Genomic DNA, 15,205 nt, shown 5'->3' with positions numbered 1-15,205 from the left:
TGGGCCATACGACACGAGGATGTGAAGCGGAGCGCAGGAAATGAACCGTATCAATCCGGCCCGTCGCTTGGGGTGTGGCTGTCGTGGAGGAACTTGTGTTGACCTGCAATGGGATCCGTCATCAAGCTCACATAGTCCTGTCTGACTCCACGACAGCGACATCACCAAGACGCCTACGGTTGCTCCAAGCAGAATGCATCGGCTGTGGGCTCGAGACCCATAACATATCGAATGCATGCACCGCACTCCCACATCGCGGAACATGATTTCGGTATGCCACTCGATCGTCGCCACAGGAGATCGACCGGGTGTATTCAAGAGCATTGCTCCTCCCCCCTCCCAAACCCACACCAAAACTTTGATTTCCAACCGAGACAGGAAACAGTCGTACGACTGAGACCATGCGGTCCGCAGATCATCGGGCTTCAGGCCATGATTGCAACAGGAGGAACGGAGACTGTCTGGGGGGGGGTCACCGCACTGGCGGTATGGACTGGTGGAAATACCAAAGAAAAAAAAAAAGGATATGGTAACGAGAGAGCAGAGGCGGGTTTGCTATCGCGGGGGCGTATCGGAAATGAGGGAGCGCAATAAATGCAATCGATGACGAGGGTAATGTACACGATGAAGCCATGGATGTCCAGGTTGATGAATCAGTGAGTCAATGAAGGTCGGTCAGTGCAAATGAATCGAGAATGGCGAGTCAATGCAAGTGAGTCACGGGAAAGCTAGTTCATGCGGCAAGACGATATAGGGATATAACTTGGAGGACGACGCGGCGCTCTGGAGAACATTCACCAGCACTTGTACAGAGCCCTAGATCCGGGAAACACTCGAGGATCCAGATCCAGGCGCTGGAGCCAAGGTGACTTTACGAAAAACTAGATCCAATCTCGAAGCGGATGGGGAACTCGAGCAAGACCGTATTCAGCTTGGGCTGTAGGGGGCGTTGGTGGTGCTTTTTCATGAACATCCCAAAGGGTCGCTTTGGTGAGAACGAGACAGACGAAGCCGAAGTTGTGGGCGCGATCGATGCCGTGGCAGACGGCGAGGACGAGAGTTCGGTTGCGACCTCGCTGTTTTGGGTCAGAGAGGTGTCGGAGCCATTAGGGTAGGTTTCGTAGACGACCGAAAAGACGACAACGTGGGTGACGGAGATATGCTGGGTCGAGACATCGGGCAGGGCTCGGGTTGAGATTTCAAGCTCAAAGCCCATCTGGCGGCTTAGAGAGTCGCCCGGAGTATGAGTGCGCACGACCGATGGACCGATCAGGATGGGCTGCGCCGAGAGATGGCGGAGGGTTTTGGTGGTTGTTTGGGTGATTTGGACGTAATCGGAAATGAGGCTCTCGAACCCGTCGTAGATGCTACCGATTCCGAGGGTTGTGAGGGACCATGATGCGAATATCGGCGAGGCACACCGCAGACCAAGAAACGACAGGGGCAGCGTTAGTTTGAGATGGTCTGTGGCGACGTTGCATCGACGGTGATGTCAGCTCGGTGAAATGCGGCGGCTTGTAATCCGAGCACTGTCCTCGACCACGGCGACCCAACGTCACGGCACAAATGAGGTGGCGCCGTCATCGGCAACACAATAATCCCAAACCAACATGGCGGCACCAATGCCCTCTCCCGAGCTTACTTGATGGAATGCTTTTCGACCAGCACGCCCTCGATTTCGGTGACTCGCTCGATGTCGACATTGCCGGACATGAGTTGGATGTTCATCCGCAGCAGCTTCGAGTTGATGGGGACAAAGGACGGAATGTCGGCGTCGAACTGAAACTCCGAGTCCGGGGTGGTGCCAGTGTAGCGGATAGGGCGCGGGACGATTGGAGTGAGCGAGTCGGCCAGGAGCTCGAGATTCAATGGCCGAATGTCGTGGACCTCGGGGAGGTGCGAGTGCAGATCGATGGGGTTGGGGTGGTGGCGATGGAAATGCGGGTGCGACTGGAGCACCAACGGATGGAGCACCAGCTCGGCTTTGAGGATGTGCTGGATCCGGCCGAAATCGACGGCCAAGGAGACGCTCGGGATCATGGCAGACACCGGCAGCTCGAACTGAAAGGCGTATTCATGAATGCCCTTGCTGATGATTTCATGGAGGGGCTGGCCGGGCTGGACTGTCTGATTGGCATTGGACTGGGCAACCCAGAGCAGGATGTTGTGGTCGGGGCCGGTGCGAGCCGAGAACAGCGAAGGCATGGACCAGAACTCGAGGAGATCCTTGGACTTTTCGTCAGCGTGACCAATCAGGTTGTCGGGACAGAGCTCCTCCATCTGCGAGAGGGTCAGCTTGAGCAGCGTGGCTTCGATAGGAGAATGGACGTTGAGGCGCACGGTACCGGAAATGCTGTAGATGCCGTTGCGGGGGGTCAGGACGAGGGACTCCTTGGCGATGGACTTGAGAGCAGATACGACATGGCTGGACGGCTGGCAGACAGGAGTCGGCTCGATGTGGATCTCGACAGAGGGGAGCAGGTGCGGGACATGCATCTTGGAGGAGGAAGAGGAGGAGTGCGACGACGCCAGCGGGCGGGGGAAGCCAAAGAAGGACGGCCGCTGCGAGAGACGCATGGAAACTGGACTGCGAGGATAAGAAGGGGAGTTTGGATGTAGATGATGGATCAAAGCAGAGGTGCAGATGCCGACGGAGGTGCAGATGACAATAAAGGTGCAGACGGGCGAAGGACGCTGTGGGATGCGTCACCTCTCGGGGGGGGGGCAGGGCGGCGAAATGGCCTCCTGGCAGTGGGGGGAGCGGCGACGGGGGGAGGGCGAGGCGGGCCGGGCAAATGGACGCGGGTGCACTGTCGGACAGACGGGGGCTCTGCAGGCGCCGGATGGGGCCGCGGTACTGCGGCTGTGGGAGTGTGGGCGACTGAGCAACGGGGATCTGCAGCAGGCGGAAGTGGGGGGGGGTCGAGAAACGAACAAACGAACAGACGAACGAATGAACAAACAAACGAATGAACAAACAAACGAATGAACAAACGAATGAACAAACGAACAAACGAATGAACGAATGGATGAATGGACGAATGGACGAACAAACGTACAAAACGAGCACACGAGAGTCAAGTGATCGCCGGCGGACGGGCATTGGAACGGAGCAGACGCACAAGTGAAACACCGAGCGAATGCCGCATCACACCACCGATATCAAACAAGCAAGTCGCCGAGCCGGCCGTGGCCAGGTGCCAGACCGGCGGACACCTTTGTCCATCACGAGACGATGTGGCCTTCAGTGCGTGCTTGGTGGTGGAATTCAGTCCGCGATTCATGCCTGCAGTTTATGCCTGCAGTTCATGCTTGCAGTTTCGTGGGAGTGGTTCCAACTCGTGGTTCATGTTCTCGCCCTTCTCTCGCCCTTCTCTCGCCCTTCTCTCCCATTGCTCTCGCCCTTCTCTCCCATTGCTCTCGCCCTTCTCTCCCATTGCTCTCGCTCCGTTCTCGGCTCTTGAACCAAATCTCCTGGGTCATCAGACACTATGAAAAAATTTCTTGTTAATAAAATCAGCGAGAACGAAAAAACGCGCTCTCGGAGCCACCTCGGTCGGCGAGAAGAGCAGTCTCTGGCGAGAGACCCCCGAGGGAAGGCGAGAAGCCTCTCGCCGTCACACACACACACACACACACACACACACACACACACACACACACACACACACACACTTTGCAAGGGAGTCAAACATCTCCCATCGACCATCCCAAGAGGGATGGCAACCCCGAAGTGGACTGCCCAGAATATGGGCGACCCGGCATCCACTGTCGACATACTCAAGGAACAGTGCAAGATACTTACAGTCTATCCAGAAAGAAACGGGACAGATCCTTCCTGGCTTCTGAAGCCCGCTGACTGACTGTAGGCCCAGCGGGCAGGCCATGGCATTGCACTCCTGTCTTCGTCGGCAATCTCCTTGATTTCGTTGGTTTGGGAAGCACAGTCTTGAATACACCCGGTCGATCTCCTGTGGCGATGATCGACTGGCATACTGAGATCATGTTCCTGGCTACATTGACGTCTCGATCCCACAGCGTATGGCAGCTTGCACAGCTCCGGACAAAGTGTGGTTTCTCGATATCAAGATACTCGACCTTCTCGAGTCGCTTGGCTTCCCGACAATGTGAGCACACCTGGGACGTGTTGAACTCGTTCACCGAGCACACATGGATCTTGGAGACGGATCGGTCTGGTGGGCGTCTCTGGTGGTGGTGGAATTGCTCAAAGTACTTGGCGAACCTGAGTCTCCTGGGACTGGATGCGTATCCCTTCCCTTGCTTCCAGGATGCATTCCCAAAGGCAATCACCACTTCGGTCTCCTTTGGTGCCTGGTCGATGACTTGCTTGCACATCTCGTGGACGGTGCGCTGTCGCTTGCTGTGGAGATCGAGTCGCTTGAATCGCCGTCGCCGGGTCAGGCTGAAGTACAGCTGTTTGTCCAGCATGTCTCCATCGAACACATGGCGAATGTATTGCAGGAAGGAAGCCAACCCAAGGATCTTGGGACTTGGTGTGGCACTCATCCAGTCCTGCAGACCAAGGATCTTGTGGGTGCTCTGGATCCACTTGGTCGCCTGGGTGGTGTCTTTCTCTTGCGGGGAGCCATCTGGCGAGAAAATAGCAGCGATGGCTGGTTCTGCCCTTGGGGAAGAAAGAATCTCTTCAAAACCAGCGCATTTTGGGCTGGCAGAGATACTGCGCAGTGGCGTCCTTGATTCAGATCCAGAAACGCATCGCTCGCTCAATCAGTCGTGGGAAGACATCTTGTCAAGGTGAGTCTTGCCTGATAGCCAAACGATCATGTCATCTCGCTGACACACAGCCACGCTTGACTAGGTTTCCAACCAGAGAGATTCAGACGGTGGTGGTTCTTGTCCGCAATCGGAGTGGAGCTTCCAACAATGATACAATTGGTCATTCCTCCACACCAATTGCCCACCACCACCGTCAATCGGCTCAAGGTGATACCAAATGCCGTCAACAGACCATGGCCGGATTCCAACTTTGCTGCGTCACATCCAACGTGACTTTCAGGTGACCGAGATGAGCAGCCGCGAGAGGGCCGGAAAAATTTATAGTGATGGGGGTGTCCAGGGCGTGATTTGCCAGGGACAGCCAACAGCCAGAGAACCCAAAGCCATACCCCACACCCAAGCGATGGCCGCTCCAAGCCCATACGGGCTCGATCCTTTGCGATGTTCGCTTGCGGCATATCCCAGGTACACTCAAAACGCAGCAAGGATGTGGGGTACGCTGCGATGCAGGGCACGGCAGCCTTGTCATCAGGATATGCTCCAACCACTGGATCGTTTCGAAGGCCATCTCCATCCACAGTGTCCAAGAGGACCAGGCGGCCATTGCCGATCGGATTGGGCCTCAAAAGTTTGGCGGCACCTGTTTTTTTATATATGATTTTTTTATTTTCAAGGAAAGGCTGTACACGCAAAAATCAGGGAGGAAAGCACCACAGTATGTACAAGAGCCAGGGATTGCATAGATGTAGGCACCGACATAGAAGAACGAGGTATGATCTGCGAGCGTGCCGCAAGAAGAGGATAGATATCATCGGAAGAGAGGGTAAAGGCCAAGGAAGAATCACGGAGGTTTGGAATAGACGCACTTCCCCGAGCGAAATACCGTTCGTACATGTCCGATAAACCGAAAGGGGGCAGATTCAGGGGCAGACAAGGCAGCAGAGAAGGCAAAGCATGAGAAGACACAAAAACACATGGCCGGCATGGCTGGAACGAAAAGGGGTTGGGTAAACGAAAAAAAGCGCAGAGACAAACCAGCTTATGAGTTGGTTGAGAAAGGTGAGGCAGCCGGGGGATTGCTCTTGTGTTGGTGGTATTGACGGAGACTCCTCGATTCGAAAGTGATTCAGCAAGTACTTCCACCGAGGCGCGGTGAGCTGCCGGCGTCATCTGAGAGATCGTAGTCCTGAATAATAACAGTTGCGGAGTAATTCGCTTTCTCTTGAGACTTGCCCTTGTCGTAGCCGATATCGGATACGGTATGATCATCGGTCGGCCGATTCGTGCGCCGGAGGTGATTCTGTCGGAAGCGCCACATAATCAGGCCGGTGCTCGCTATCACGAGCACACTGCCAGCTACGATGGCCGAAAACAGGCCGATATCGACTTGCAGATCGCCGATGCGGATGACGTTGCTTGACGGGATCAGATCAGCTTCGAGCTGCACAGACGACGTGCATTCGCACGTGCTTGAGCCGGATCCAGAGGATCCAGAGGATGGCCCGGACGAGTTCGTTGCTCTGGATGCGGCGACACGGACTTGGTTGTTGGCCATGTCAAAGATCGTGTAATATCTTCTCAGAAAAGGCAGACCAAGGATCAGGCCATCGACAAAGCCGTTGACTTTGATGAAATTCAAAAAGCAGCCGTCGCCTTGTCGAGAGACGTACTCGTTTGCTATGAGGCAGAGGAGGAGATATCCACGGAGCGAATTAGAACCATGGACGGGATAAGGAGGTACAGCGATGACGGAGAACACACGGCACATTGAGCTAGGGGGAGGGGTGCCTATGGGTCCGACGGAGCCGTCCGCGCTGCTCTCGGAGCCATCGTATAGAACCTACGGGAAAGCGGAAAGGCGTGTCCTCCAACCGAGATCGTTATGGCTGGCATCGAATCGACTTGGGAACAAGGCACTGCGGCTATGCTACCAGACCAGCCAAGGATATCAAACTGTTGGATGACGCTGTCGTATATGGAGTTGGGCAGACCCAGGGACGACGTGCCCGTGTCGATGATGGCCACTTGGTCGGTCGAGGGGAGGTCCAACAGCTGGGATCCTACGGTGACGTTGTCGACGGGGATGCGCCAGTGGTCGTAGAGGCCATATTGCTGATTCTGTACAATGGGAATGCTGTTGGATCAAGAAAGAAGCACGTCAAACCCCCGTTCTGCTGTCGAGTCCCACGTCCTGCTCAAGAACCGAGCTCCAAGTGTGTTGGAAAGAATCGATACCAAAGCAGGTCGCCGGCATAGTAGTCCGAGTTGCATCCGTTCAAAGTGAATTTGCCGAGCAGGGCCTGTGGGTCCGAGGCCGAGGCTTGATTGAACCAGAAGGAAAAAAGACCGTTGGCTCCGCCTTTGAGCATGTTGGTCAGAGGAGGGACAGGACGAAGCCCCTTGGCTGCGACGGCGCGGGACCGAAGTGAGATATCCGCGGGAATGGCGGATAGGTGAGCAGAGCGTGAGACCAGAGAAGAGTACATGCATGTGCATCGCCACAACGAGGCTGGGTCGAGCGAATCGGGTGTGGGTGCGGTGGGAATGTGTGTGTGAAGGGGACGGGCACGAACCTGAGGGAGTGGCGAGGCGGGGATAGCCGAGGCCAAGAATGCCGTCCCAGAAGCCGTCCAGGAGGTTGTATATCAGGCCATCGCACCACGTTGCCAGCAGAAACTGCTGGCCAATGACGCGGGCGCCGCTGATCTGAAAGGTGTCGGCGTAGAGCCCCCCATAGATATGACCTGTGCCGTATGTGATGTTGACGTTGGCGCCGTTGGGGACGACCTGGGCCGTCGACGAAGTGTTGCCGTTGAAGGTGCTCACGTTCTTGGATGGCGGCAGGACAATCGAGTTGGAAAAGACCCACAGGTTGGCGGAGCCGGTGTCCATGATGACACGGAAGGGCTGAGGCGGCGTGCCCAGCGAGATGACCGCGGCATACTGTATGGCGAGCGGGAAGGAGCAAGGCCGGCGGTGGTAAGCCGACAAGACGAGACGGGACAAATACACGGGCCCATCCGGGCTTGGCACGCAAGCCCGAGCCTGGACCACGGACCAGGAGCTCGGGCTCGGGCTCGGGGCCTTCAACGGCAGGATTCAGCCGTAATACCGGCGACAAGCGCCGCCACGAGGACAGGCGATTTTGCAGCAGGCATAGCCGACAGGGGTCTACCTCGAACAGGCTCGCGGGGTTGGATATGAGTGGCAGCTCGCTCTCGGTCTGTCGGACAGCACCGCGGGCACACGAAATCGGGCAGAGCGAGACAGGAAGCGATGCGTAAGCGGGGGCTGTAGTTGCAGGACGACTGGCCGGTGGGCCAAGCACAGGCCCGTAAACATCGGGATTGGGCAGACTGGGCCTGGGAAGACAGGCCGGCATATCGCTTTTCCGTGCTGGCCATGCACATCGAGCCCGTTCAAAAAGACTGCGATACGGAGGCGTGAGGGTTGGTCACTCACTTGGTTGTCAAAGGCCAGAAGCTCTCGCAGCGCTGGTGCCCGGCCGCGGCTGGATGCGCCGAGCTTGGCTTTGGTGAAGGCAGCATTGCGGTTCAACCGATCGACAAGCGAGTACTTGTCCGTCGAGGCCAAATGCACCAGACGGACCTCGGCAGCGACTGCCAGCGCCCAGGGCAGCAGGGCCACATGGAGCAGAGCCACGAAGACGGCGACGAAATGTCTCATAGAAGTAGCAGCCGGCGACGGCGGCGTCGCTCTGGGCGATGAGGGGATGGCCGGCAGACAGAGCGGCAGCAGCGACGGCGGCAGAAGACCGGGAGCCAGGCAGGAGCCGGATGGGTCCCCCCCCCCGCAGGACAGCCGCGGCGACCCAGGCCCAGTTCCCCTCCTTTCCTTCCTTCCCCCCGCAGCCTTGGGACGGAGAAACACGGCTGAGCAGATTGCGATCGACGCGAGCCAGGAAGCGGCGCCGCACCGCGTGGCATCGGGACGGTGGCGGTGGTGGTACAGGGATGCCAAGTGCGACCGCAGCGGCGCGCCAGGTGCTGGCTGATTGGTCCGGTTGCTGTTTTGTGCGTGTGCCGTTGCTTTGTGTGTGGCCTGCTGCTGTTTCTGTGGCATGCTGTTGCTCTCGCTGTTGCTGTTGCTGTTGCTGTTGCTGTTGCTGTTGCTGTTGCTGTTGCTGTTGCTGTTGCTGTTGCTGTTGCTGTTGCTGTTGCTGTTGCTGTTGCTGCTCCACCAGCCACCACCGTCGGTGGCACAGGCCGGCCGCCCGAGCGCGGATGTACAGACACCCTCAGCCGCGCCTTGCCTTGCCTTGTGCCGCTCCGTGTGTGTGTGTGTGTGTGTGTGTGTGTATGATGCGCAGCTACTTGTCGGACTGCGCGTGGCTGCGCTAATGGATTCAATTTGGATCGGAAATGAAAATGAAATCGATTCGTGTGGGCGGTTCGAGCCAGGTGTATGTGTCGGCCGTCCCTCGCTGGTGCCACGGAACACCCCCCGCCGTTTCTCTCTTTTTTCGAGCCCCCAACATCGGCTTCCTGTCGAGGGTTGCGTCCTGCAAGAGCTGCTGCCGCTATCTGTCGCAAGCGCCTCCACGAAACGAACAGCAGCAATGGTGCTCCCGCTCAAGCCCACGACCATGGCCCTCCGCATCCTCGCCACACGCTCCCGTAGTGCCGCGGCGATTCGCAGCCTCTCCTCCTCCAGCGCCGTCCGCGGTGGTGCCCACCACGATGATCACAGCGCCCCCGAGAAGCTGCATCCCGAAGAGTATCTGAAAGTCGCCCGAGAGTAAGTGGCAGACCAGCTACGGATTGAGTGACCATATTGGCAGGCGTCGAAGTCCGGTGGCCATGGTTTCTATGCATACGGCTCCGGGGATATCGCCAGGGCGATCCCAATCCATCGAAGCGACTTCCAAAACTTCCGAGACGAAACAGCAAGGAGGACGGGGGACATTTGAAGGCGGCCCAGAGTGAGGCGCAGGACTTTGGATCCCAGATATTGGATATCCACTGGGACATTCTTTCGGATGGAAAGGGGATCGTGCTTTGGACGGAATGGATTGGTTATGTTGCGGGGGTGGATCGTGGATCGGATGCCCGGTTTCCTTGCTCTGACGAGGACGGCAGCTGGGCCGCCATCGGAAAGCCGCTCAGTGTCGACAGTAGACACCAACTGAATGAATGCTCGGGCGTTCATTTGGGCGGTCGAGGATTGGGGATTATCGTCATTGTCGATGAACTTGGACAAACACCTTTGCAGTCCAATCTAACGAATGGATCTTGTTTGGTGCTTTTGATGTATTCCATCCCTCGGCAATGCCGATTTACAACGACCACTCTACGCCGAATATCGACACGCCCTCGGCTTACGCAACCGATCTATGACGGCTGCCTGACTGAACTGAACGACGAACAACGCTCTTGGACGCGGCGTCTGGACGTGGTGTCTGGGCGACAACCGATCGATCTGCTTGTCTGGACGTGCTGGCTCCGGCATCCGCATCCGAACCCGAATCCGGCGTTTCGACGTGGTTTTGTCATGGTCTTGCCGTACTGCAATGCATCATCATCTGGATATCTGCCGTCGGACCCCTCCACCGCGATTTGGAAATCCATCGCTACCGACCATTGATGCTACACAACACCCACGCGACATCCATCGGCTCTCCTCCGACATGTACGGCATATACATCAACACCTCAAATGTCGTGTTTGGCTCGTGGTCCTCAGATGGCCTCACGAAGAGCTGTACCCCGGTGGCTTCTGGCAAGACACGGTAACGATACCCCAGGCCCCCAAGCACGGCACCAACTCGCACGGCGTCATTGACGGCAGCGACACCGGCGCCGGTGGACGCGGCGAGAACTTTTCGTCTCCGTTCTGGACAAAGCTCCTGGGTACTCTGATCCTGGGCGTGTTCATCTACCGTGGCAACGAATACCTGTCGGCGGGCAAGGAGGTGCATCCTCTGGCCGAGTTCCTGAACTCGCTCGCCATCAGCAACGACAAGATTCATGCCGAGAACGAAAAGTGGTTTGCGATCCGCAAGCGCGAGGCCAACGACCAACTGATCTGGAACCTCATTGAGAAGCCGGTCATCCACCGCGTTGCCTTCCCCGATATGTTCCAGCGTGCGTCCGACAACCTGGTGGGCTTTGGACAGGACACTCATAAGGACGTCAAGGCCAAGCAAAAGTGGCAAGAGAACGACGAGCTCATTGGCGCCCCCTATCCCAAGGATTCGTAAATGGCCAAGGACCAGCCAATCCACTCGTCCAGAGACGATTGCTCCTCCCGGTCCACGATGCAAGGCTCCTTTCGGTGAGCAGCCAGCGTTCACGTCTGTAGGCGAGCAAGTCCGAAGAATATATGTCGTGCGCACTGCACGATGGCAGCCGAGCATATGGGCGCGATGGCGGGTTACCCAGGGGCAGTGCGAGTGGGTGACCAGAAGCACAGGCCAGAGACCGCAAGCCCCAGAGAGGGTGGGTGGGCAAGGGCACATGCACACATCGGGACGACCCCACACGAACAGAAGCGGGAGCGAGGCACGGGGTCTGTGGGAGCACAGGCGGCAGCACCAGGCCACGACACAGAATTCCCACGCAGCTTGTGGGCCGGGCAAGGGCGGCTGGGAACAGCGGAAGAACTCGGGCAGGACAAGGGGGGAGGACACAGAGTGAGCGAAGAGAGGCAGCACAGAAGTGACACGACCAGCGGGTGCAGCACAACATGCGACAGCACAGTGCACCACAACCCTCAACACAGACACAACCAGCAGCACAGCACAACCAGCAGCACAGCACAACCAACAGCACAGCACAACCTTCAACACACACAGCCAATCGCGGCGCAGCGCAGCACATACAGCGCACAGAACGAGGCTTCACGGAACCACTGCACAGAACCACTGTCGCTTGTCCCCACTCGGCCCGCACGTGTTCGCTTCGGTCACAGTGACGATTTTGCTTTTCGCCTGGTTTCGGGTTGGTCTTGGGCGCCGCACGTTGTTCTTCTTTGCCCTGACCTGCTCTCGTCCTGTTGCGTTCGCTGCCGGACCCGTCCTGTCCTTCGTGTTCCTGTTGTCTCGGCACCACTCTCGGCACCACCCTCCGCGGCCCGATCGGCCTCCTGTCCGCTGCCGTCGCCCCTCCCCTCCCCTGCCTCTCTTGCGAGCCACCAGCCGCCTTCGTCATCCCCCCCTATCATCCTGCTCGCTTCTCCTCGCCTTCCTCCTCTCTCGTGCATGACCTCGCTGCTGCCGCCCCCTCCAGAGGACTCGGTACTGGAAGAAGAGGACCCGTCCACCGCCGCTGGTGTTCCCGCCCAGTCATTTTACTCGTCGTCGCCTCTCTTTGCCGGCCCCATGTCTCTGCCCACCACCGCTGATCGATCGGCCTCGTCCGCGGCGTCGTCGCCCTCCCCCTTTGCTCCGTCGTCGCTTCAACCACTCTATCTCCAACCCTATCCTACCAGCAGTCAGTTTATACCCCTGCAGCAGATCACCCATCCGTACCCTTCCGCCGAACATTTCCACCCGCAGTCGCATCCCTTTTCTGGCTTTGTGCCTCCGCGACCCCAGGCCCAGCAGCAACCACAGCAACATCTTGCTGCCATCCAGCCCCAGAGCAGCTCCCTGGATCTATCGTCTGTCTTGTCCCGGATCCCGCAACGCCCTGAGAACGTCCTCGATTCGTCACTGATGGGACCATCAAGGTACTTGAACGTGTCTTTGACGAGCCTGATCTCGTCATTCACTCGGGCCGCAGCATGGTCCGATCTCGTCTCGTTGTCGGGCGGTGGTGGTCTGCCGACCGAGTGGCGCACCGGCTTGGTACCCGTACAATCGGATGTCCGATCATCGTCGTCGTTGCTGCTGTCGCCTGTATTTTGGATGGAACTCTTGGTCTTATTTTTGGCTTTTGTAAGGGTGGGCTGTTTTTGCCATTCTACCTTTTGGAGCGCACTCTCTTTTGTTTTCTAGTGTTTGCAGTCGCTATTGGCTTTGGCCGCCCAGCCTCCCCAGTTTGTTTCGTCTCCAGTGCCGACTGCTCAGCGCACACGGCTCATCTTCCCCTGTCGATCCTGCGGATTGGTGCGGGCATACCGCCGTGGTCGTCGAGAGCCACCCTGATGTCCGGTTAACAGCGCCTCGTGGGATTCCTGATCGCGTGGCCGCGATGCGTCCGTCGCTTTTGCTCGTTCCCCGCGACAAGCCTCCTCCGCGGTGCCAGCAGACAGGCCCTCGGCTTCGCCCGCTGCCATGAACGATGTGCTCTAACGACACTCTCTTTTCCTGTCCCACGCCATCCAGACAAGCAAGCTCGGCGACGCTGGTTTACTGTCCCGATCCGCTGCTGATCGCACAGTCCCCAAATGTCCAATTCCTCCAGGCCATGCAGCAACAACAGCAGCAACACCAACAACACCAACAGCACCAACAACAGCAGTTCCAGCATCCGCAGTCGCAGTCCCATCAGCATCATCGGCACTCTCAACATCCTCAGCAGCAACCACAGCAACAGCAGCAACCGTTCCCATCTCTGCCACAAGCTCTTCAATCGCCGCAACAGACGCTCCAGCAGTCGCTCCAGCAGTCGCTTCAGCAGCCGCTCCAGCACACACTCTCGCAATCGCTCCAGTCCTTCTCCCAGCCGCATCCCCAGCCGCTTCAAAAGTCCACACAGCCATTTCAACCTTCGTTGCATTCGCCACAGCAACTCCAGTCCCTTACACAGCCTCTGCGTGCATCGCAGTCGGGGGCACTGCCCCCCGACCAAGTTCTCGCAAAGTCTGCCCTGGGTTTGGCCAATCCACAGGCCCTTATGGATGCCTACAATGAATCCGACGACACCCTCAATAGTGTCACTTCGCTCAACAGCATCAGCGGCTCTCTATCCGAGCACGAGCTCGTCAGTGCCGGCGGGGGCCCGATCCGGAAACGGGTTCGGCGGCCTCCCCCTCCTGAAAAGAAGGTCTACCATTGCACGTTCGAAGGGTGCAACCGGTCTTTCCATCGACCGGATCGCCTCGAGAGCCACTTCATGCGCCATTCGTGTAAGTACGAGTCATCCATGTCCTGGAAATCGATGAGATTGTCTATCCGAGCGGATCGAGCCACGACCACAATGAGCTTGGCGCGGCTCTCAAGCAGCCGCTCTGTCGTTACTGATTGCCCAGCGCTCTAACCCTTCCGCTTGAACAGGCGAACGGCCCTTCAAATGCACAAGCTGCGAAATGAGCTTTGTGAGCAAATATGATCTGCAAGTGCACATCCGTCGTCTCCACGGAAGCACGTGCGCGTACCAATGCCACAAGTGCGGGCTTGGTTTCTATAGAGCACATGTGCACAAGGAACACTTGGATGTCTGCAATGGTATTCTCCCCCCGGCTCGAATCCGTAACCGAGGCAAAAACTCGGGCACGGCCAAACGTGGCTCCAAGTCCGAGAACGAGCATTCCGAAGAAGATGATCATGATCTGGAGTAGGCATGGGCCTCCTCCCTTCCTCCCTGACTTTTGATTTGAACGACAACTCGATGACTCGTGGAGGTGGCGGACCTGCCATCCGCTTCTCTTTTCCTCTACTCCTCTTCTCCTCTTCTCCTCTTCTCCGTTTCTCCGTTTCTCCGTTTCTCCGTTTCTCCGTTTCTCCCCCCCCCTTTCCCCTCCCTCCAATGACACATGTACATACCGTTGCTTTTACACACACTCCCTAGTAAGTAGCTCGTTTGTTCCTCTCCCATATCGATGTGGTGCCGGGATGCGCTTGGCTCTCTGTTGGGACAGGAGAGTCCTGGTTCTGGCTTTGCTGCAAGCCAGAACACAGAGTCGGGCGTGGCCTGGCAGTGTGAATGGGTTGGTTTGAAGATCCCCGGAGTGCGTAGGCCGTGCTAATATCGGTATATGGCGATGAGATGATTGAGGGAAATGTCGGCGTGCTGGACGAGCAATCGCCAGCAAAATGCACAGCGGGATCCGTCAGCATGTCCTTCCCTTTTTTCCAAGTAGCGACTGGGCAAATACATCTAATGCAGACCATATCCAGGCGAGCTGACAAAGGAGAGAGAGAGAAAAAAAGTTGTGTACACTGGATTCAGGGGGAAATGGGACACTGGGACACCTGCCAACAACCCATTTGTCAGCGTAGTATGCGATGGCATGCGTCTAACTATGCCATAAGAAATAGAACAGATCACTTTGGCAGCCTCCGAGTGCAGCGATGCGAAAATCGAGGGTGCTGTGTTTGGCCATGAACGCAATGAGTGGATGGGTGTATACAGGTCACAGAAAAAAAGCCCCGGCATGGCTCAAAACGGGGTGTCCCATTTCATTTTGGAAACGCTGAGAGACAGATTGTGAACACGGAGAGACTCGTCAGGGAGAGAGGAGCAAAACAATGCGAGCGAGACAGGGTTCGAACCTGCGACCTTCTGATCCGAAGTCAGACGATCTATCCACTGATCTACACGCCC

At 57.3% G+C, this 15,205-nt stretch overlaps 5 protein-coding genes and 1 non-coding gene across 6 annotated transcripts; 3 read left to right on the top strand and 3 right to left on the bottom strand.

Annotated features, from left to right (window-relative positions):
* Positions 1-732: 732 nt before the first annotated feature.
* BJ171DRAFT_180060 (uncharacterized protein) lies at positions 733-2,735 on the bottom strand. The gene is made up of 2 exons (XM_053106054.1): positions 1,643-2,735; positions 733-1,367 (listed from the first exon to the last, which is right to left on the bottom strand). The coding sequence occupies exons 1-2, from the start codon at positions 2,575-2,577 to the stop codon at positions 872-874; spliced, it is 1,431 nt and encodes a 476-aa protein (XP_052964498.1). The 5' UTR covers positions 2,578-2,735; the 3' UTR covers positions 733-871.
* Positions 2,736-3,778: 1,043 nt separating this feature from the next.
* Positions 3,779-5,084, top strand: BJ171DRAFT_180057 (uncharacterized protein). Its single transcript, XM_053106053.1, has one exon. It carries the CDS (start codon positions 3,980-3,982, stop codon positions 4,778-4,780), a length of 801 nt encoding a protein of 266 aa, XP_052964497.1. The 5' UTR covers positions 3,779-3,979; the 3' UTR covers positions 4,781-5,084.
* Positions 5,085-5,401: 317 nt separating this feature from the next.
* Positions 5,402-8,598, bottom strand: BJ171DRAFT_513997 (aspartic peptidase domain-containing protein). Its single transcript, XM_053111795.1, has 6 exons — positions 8,221-8,598; positions 7,934-7,981; positions 7,332-7,701; positions 6,994-7,162; positions 6,603-6,892; positions 5,402-6,435 (listed from the first exon to the last, which is right to left on the bottom strand). The coding sequence occupies exons 1-6, from the start codon at positions 8,443-8,445 to the stop codon at positions 5,885-5,887; spliced, it is 1,653 nt and encodes a 550-aa protein (XP_052964496.1). The 5' UTR covers positions 8,446-8,598; the 3' UTR covers positions 5,402-5,884.
* A 631-nt stretch (positions 8,599-9,229) lies between these two features.
* On the top strand, positions 9,230-11,129 carry BJ171DRAFT_513995 (uncharacterized protein). Its single transcript, XM_053111794.1, has 2 exons — positions 9,230-9,516; positions 10,461-11,129. The coding sequence occupies exons 1-2, from the start codon at positions 9,338-9,340 to the stop codon at positions 10,975-10,977; spliced, it is 696 nt and encodes a 231-aa protein (XP_052964495.1). The 5' UTR covers positions 9,230-9,337; the 3' UTR covers positions 10,978-11,129.
* A 2,426-nt stretch (positions 11,130-13,555) lies between these two features.
* On the top strand, positions 13,556-14,219 carry BJ171DRAFT_476625 (uncharacterized protein; the record flags this gene model as incomplete). The annotated part of the gene is made up of 2 exons (XM_053108839.1): positions 13,556-13,787; positions 13,936-14,219. 2 exons carry the CDS (start codon positions 13,556-13,558, stop codon positions 14,217-14,219), a joined length of 516 nt encoding a protein of 171 aa, XP_052964494.1.
* A 913-nt stretch (positions 14,220-15,132) lies between these two features.
* BJ171DRAFT_t199 lies at positions 15,133-15,205 on the bottom strand. Its single transcript has one exon. It is a non-coding gene; the product is annotated as a tRNA-Arg (tRNA).

This window comes from Polychytrium aggregatum, assembly GCF_025602895.1.
Source record: "Polychytrium aggregatum strain JEL109 chromosome Unknown BJ171scaffold_31, whole genome shotgun sequence".
Classification (NCBI taxonomy): Eukaryota; Fungi; Chytridiomycota; class Chytridiomycetes; order Polychytriales; genus Polychytrium; species Polychytrium aggregatum.
This window is presented reverse-complemented; position numbering and strand designations above follow the sequence as displayed.

Bases quoted from the DNA above. Each gene is read 5' to 3' on its own strand.
- BJ171DRAFT_180060 (XM_053106054.1), bottom strand. From the start codon at position 2,577: ATGCGTCTCTCGCAGCGGCCGTCCTTCTTTGGCTTCCCCCGCCCGCTG. The intron at 1,368-1,642 runs GTAAGCTCGGGA...CGGAATCGGTAG, and splicing joins GTCGAAAAGCATTCCATCAA to CATCTACGACGGGTTCGAGA.
- BJ171DRAFT_180057 (XM_053106053.1), top strand. From the start codon at position 3,980: ATGATCGACTGGCATACTGAGATCATGTTCCTGGCTACATTGACGTCT.
- BJ171DRAFT_513997 (XM_053111795.1), bottom strand. From the start codon at position 8,445: ATGAGACATTTCGTCGCCGTCTTCGTGGCTCTGCTCCATGTGGCCCTG. The intron at 7,702-7,933 runs GTAGACCCCTGT...CTCGCCATACAG, and splicing joins ACCCCGCGAGCCTGTTCGAG to TATGCCGCGGTCATCTCGCT. The intron at 6,893-6,993 runs GTATCGATTCTT...TTGATCCAACAG, and splicing joins TATGCCGGCGACCTGCTTTG to CATTCCCATTGTACAGAATC.
- BJ171DRAFT_513995 (XM_053111794.1), top strand. From the start codon at position 9,338: ATGGTGCTCCCGCTCAAGCCCACGACCATGGCCCTCCGCATCCTCGCC. The intron at 9,517-10,460 runs GTAAGTGGCAGA...CGTGGTCCTCAG, and splicing joins TATCTGAAAGTCGCCCGAGA to ATGGCCTCACGAAGAGCTGT.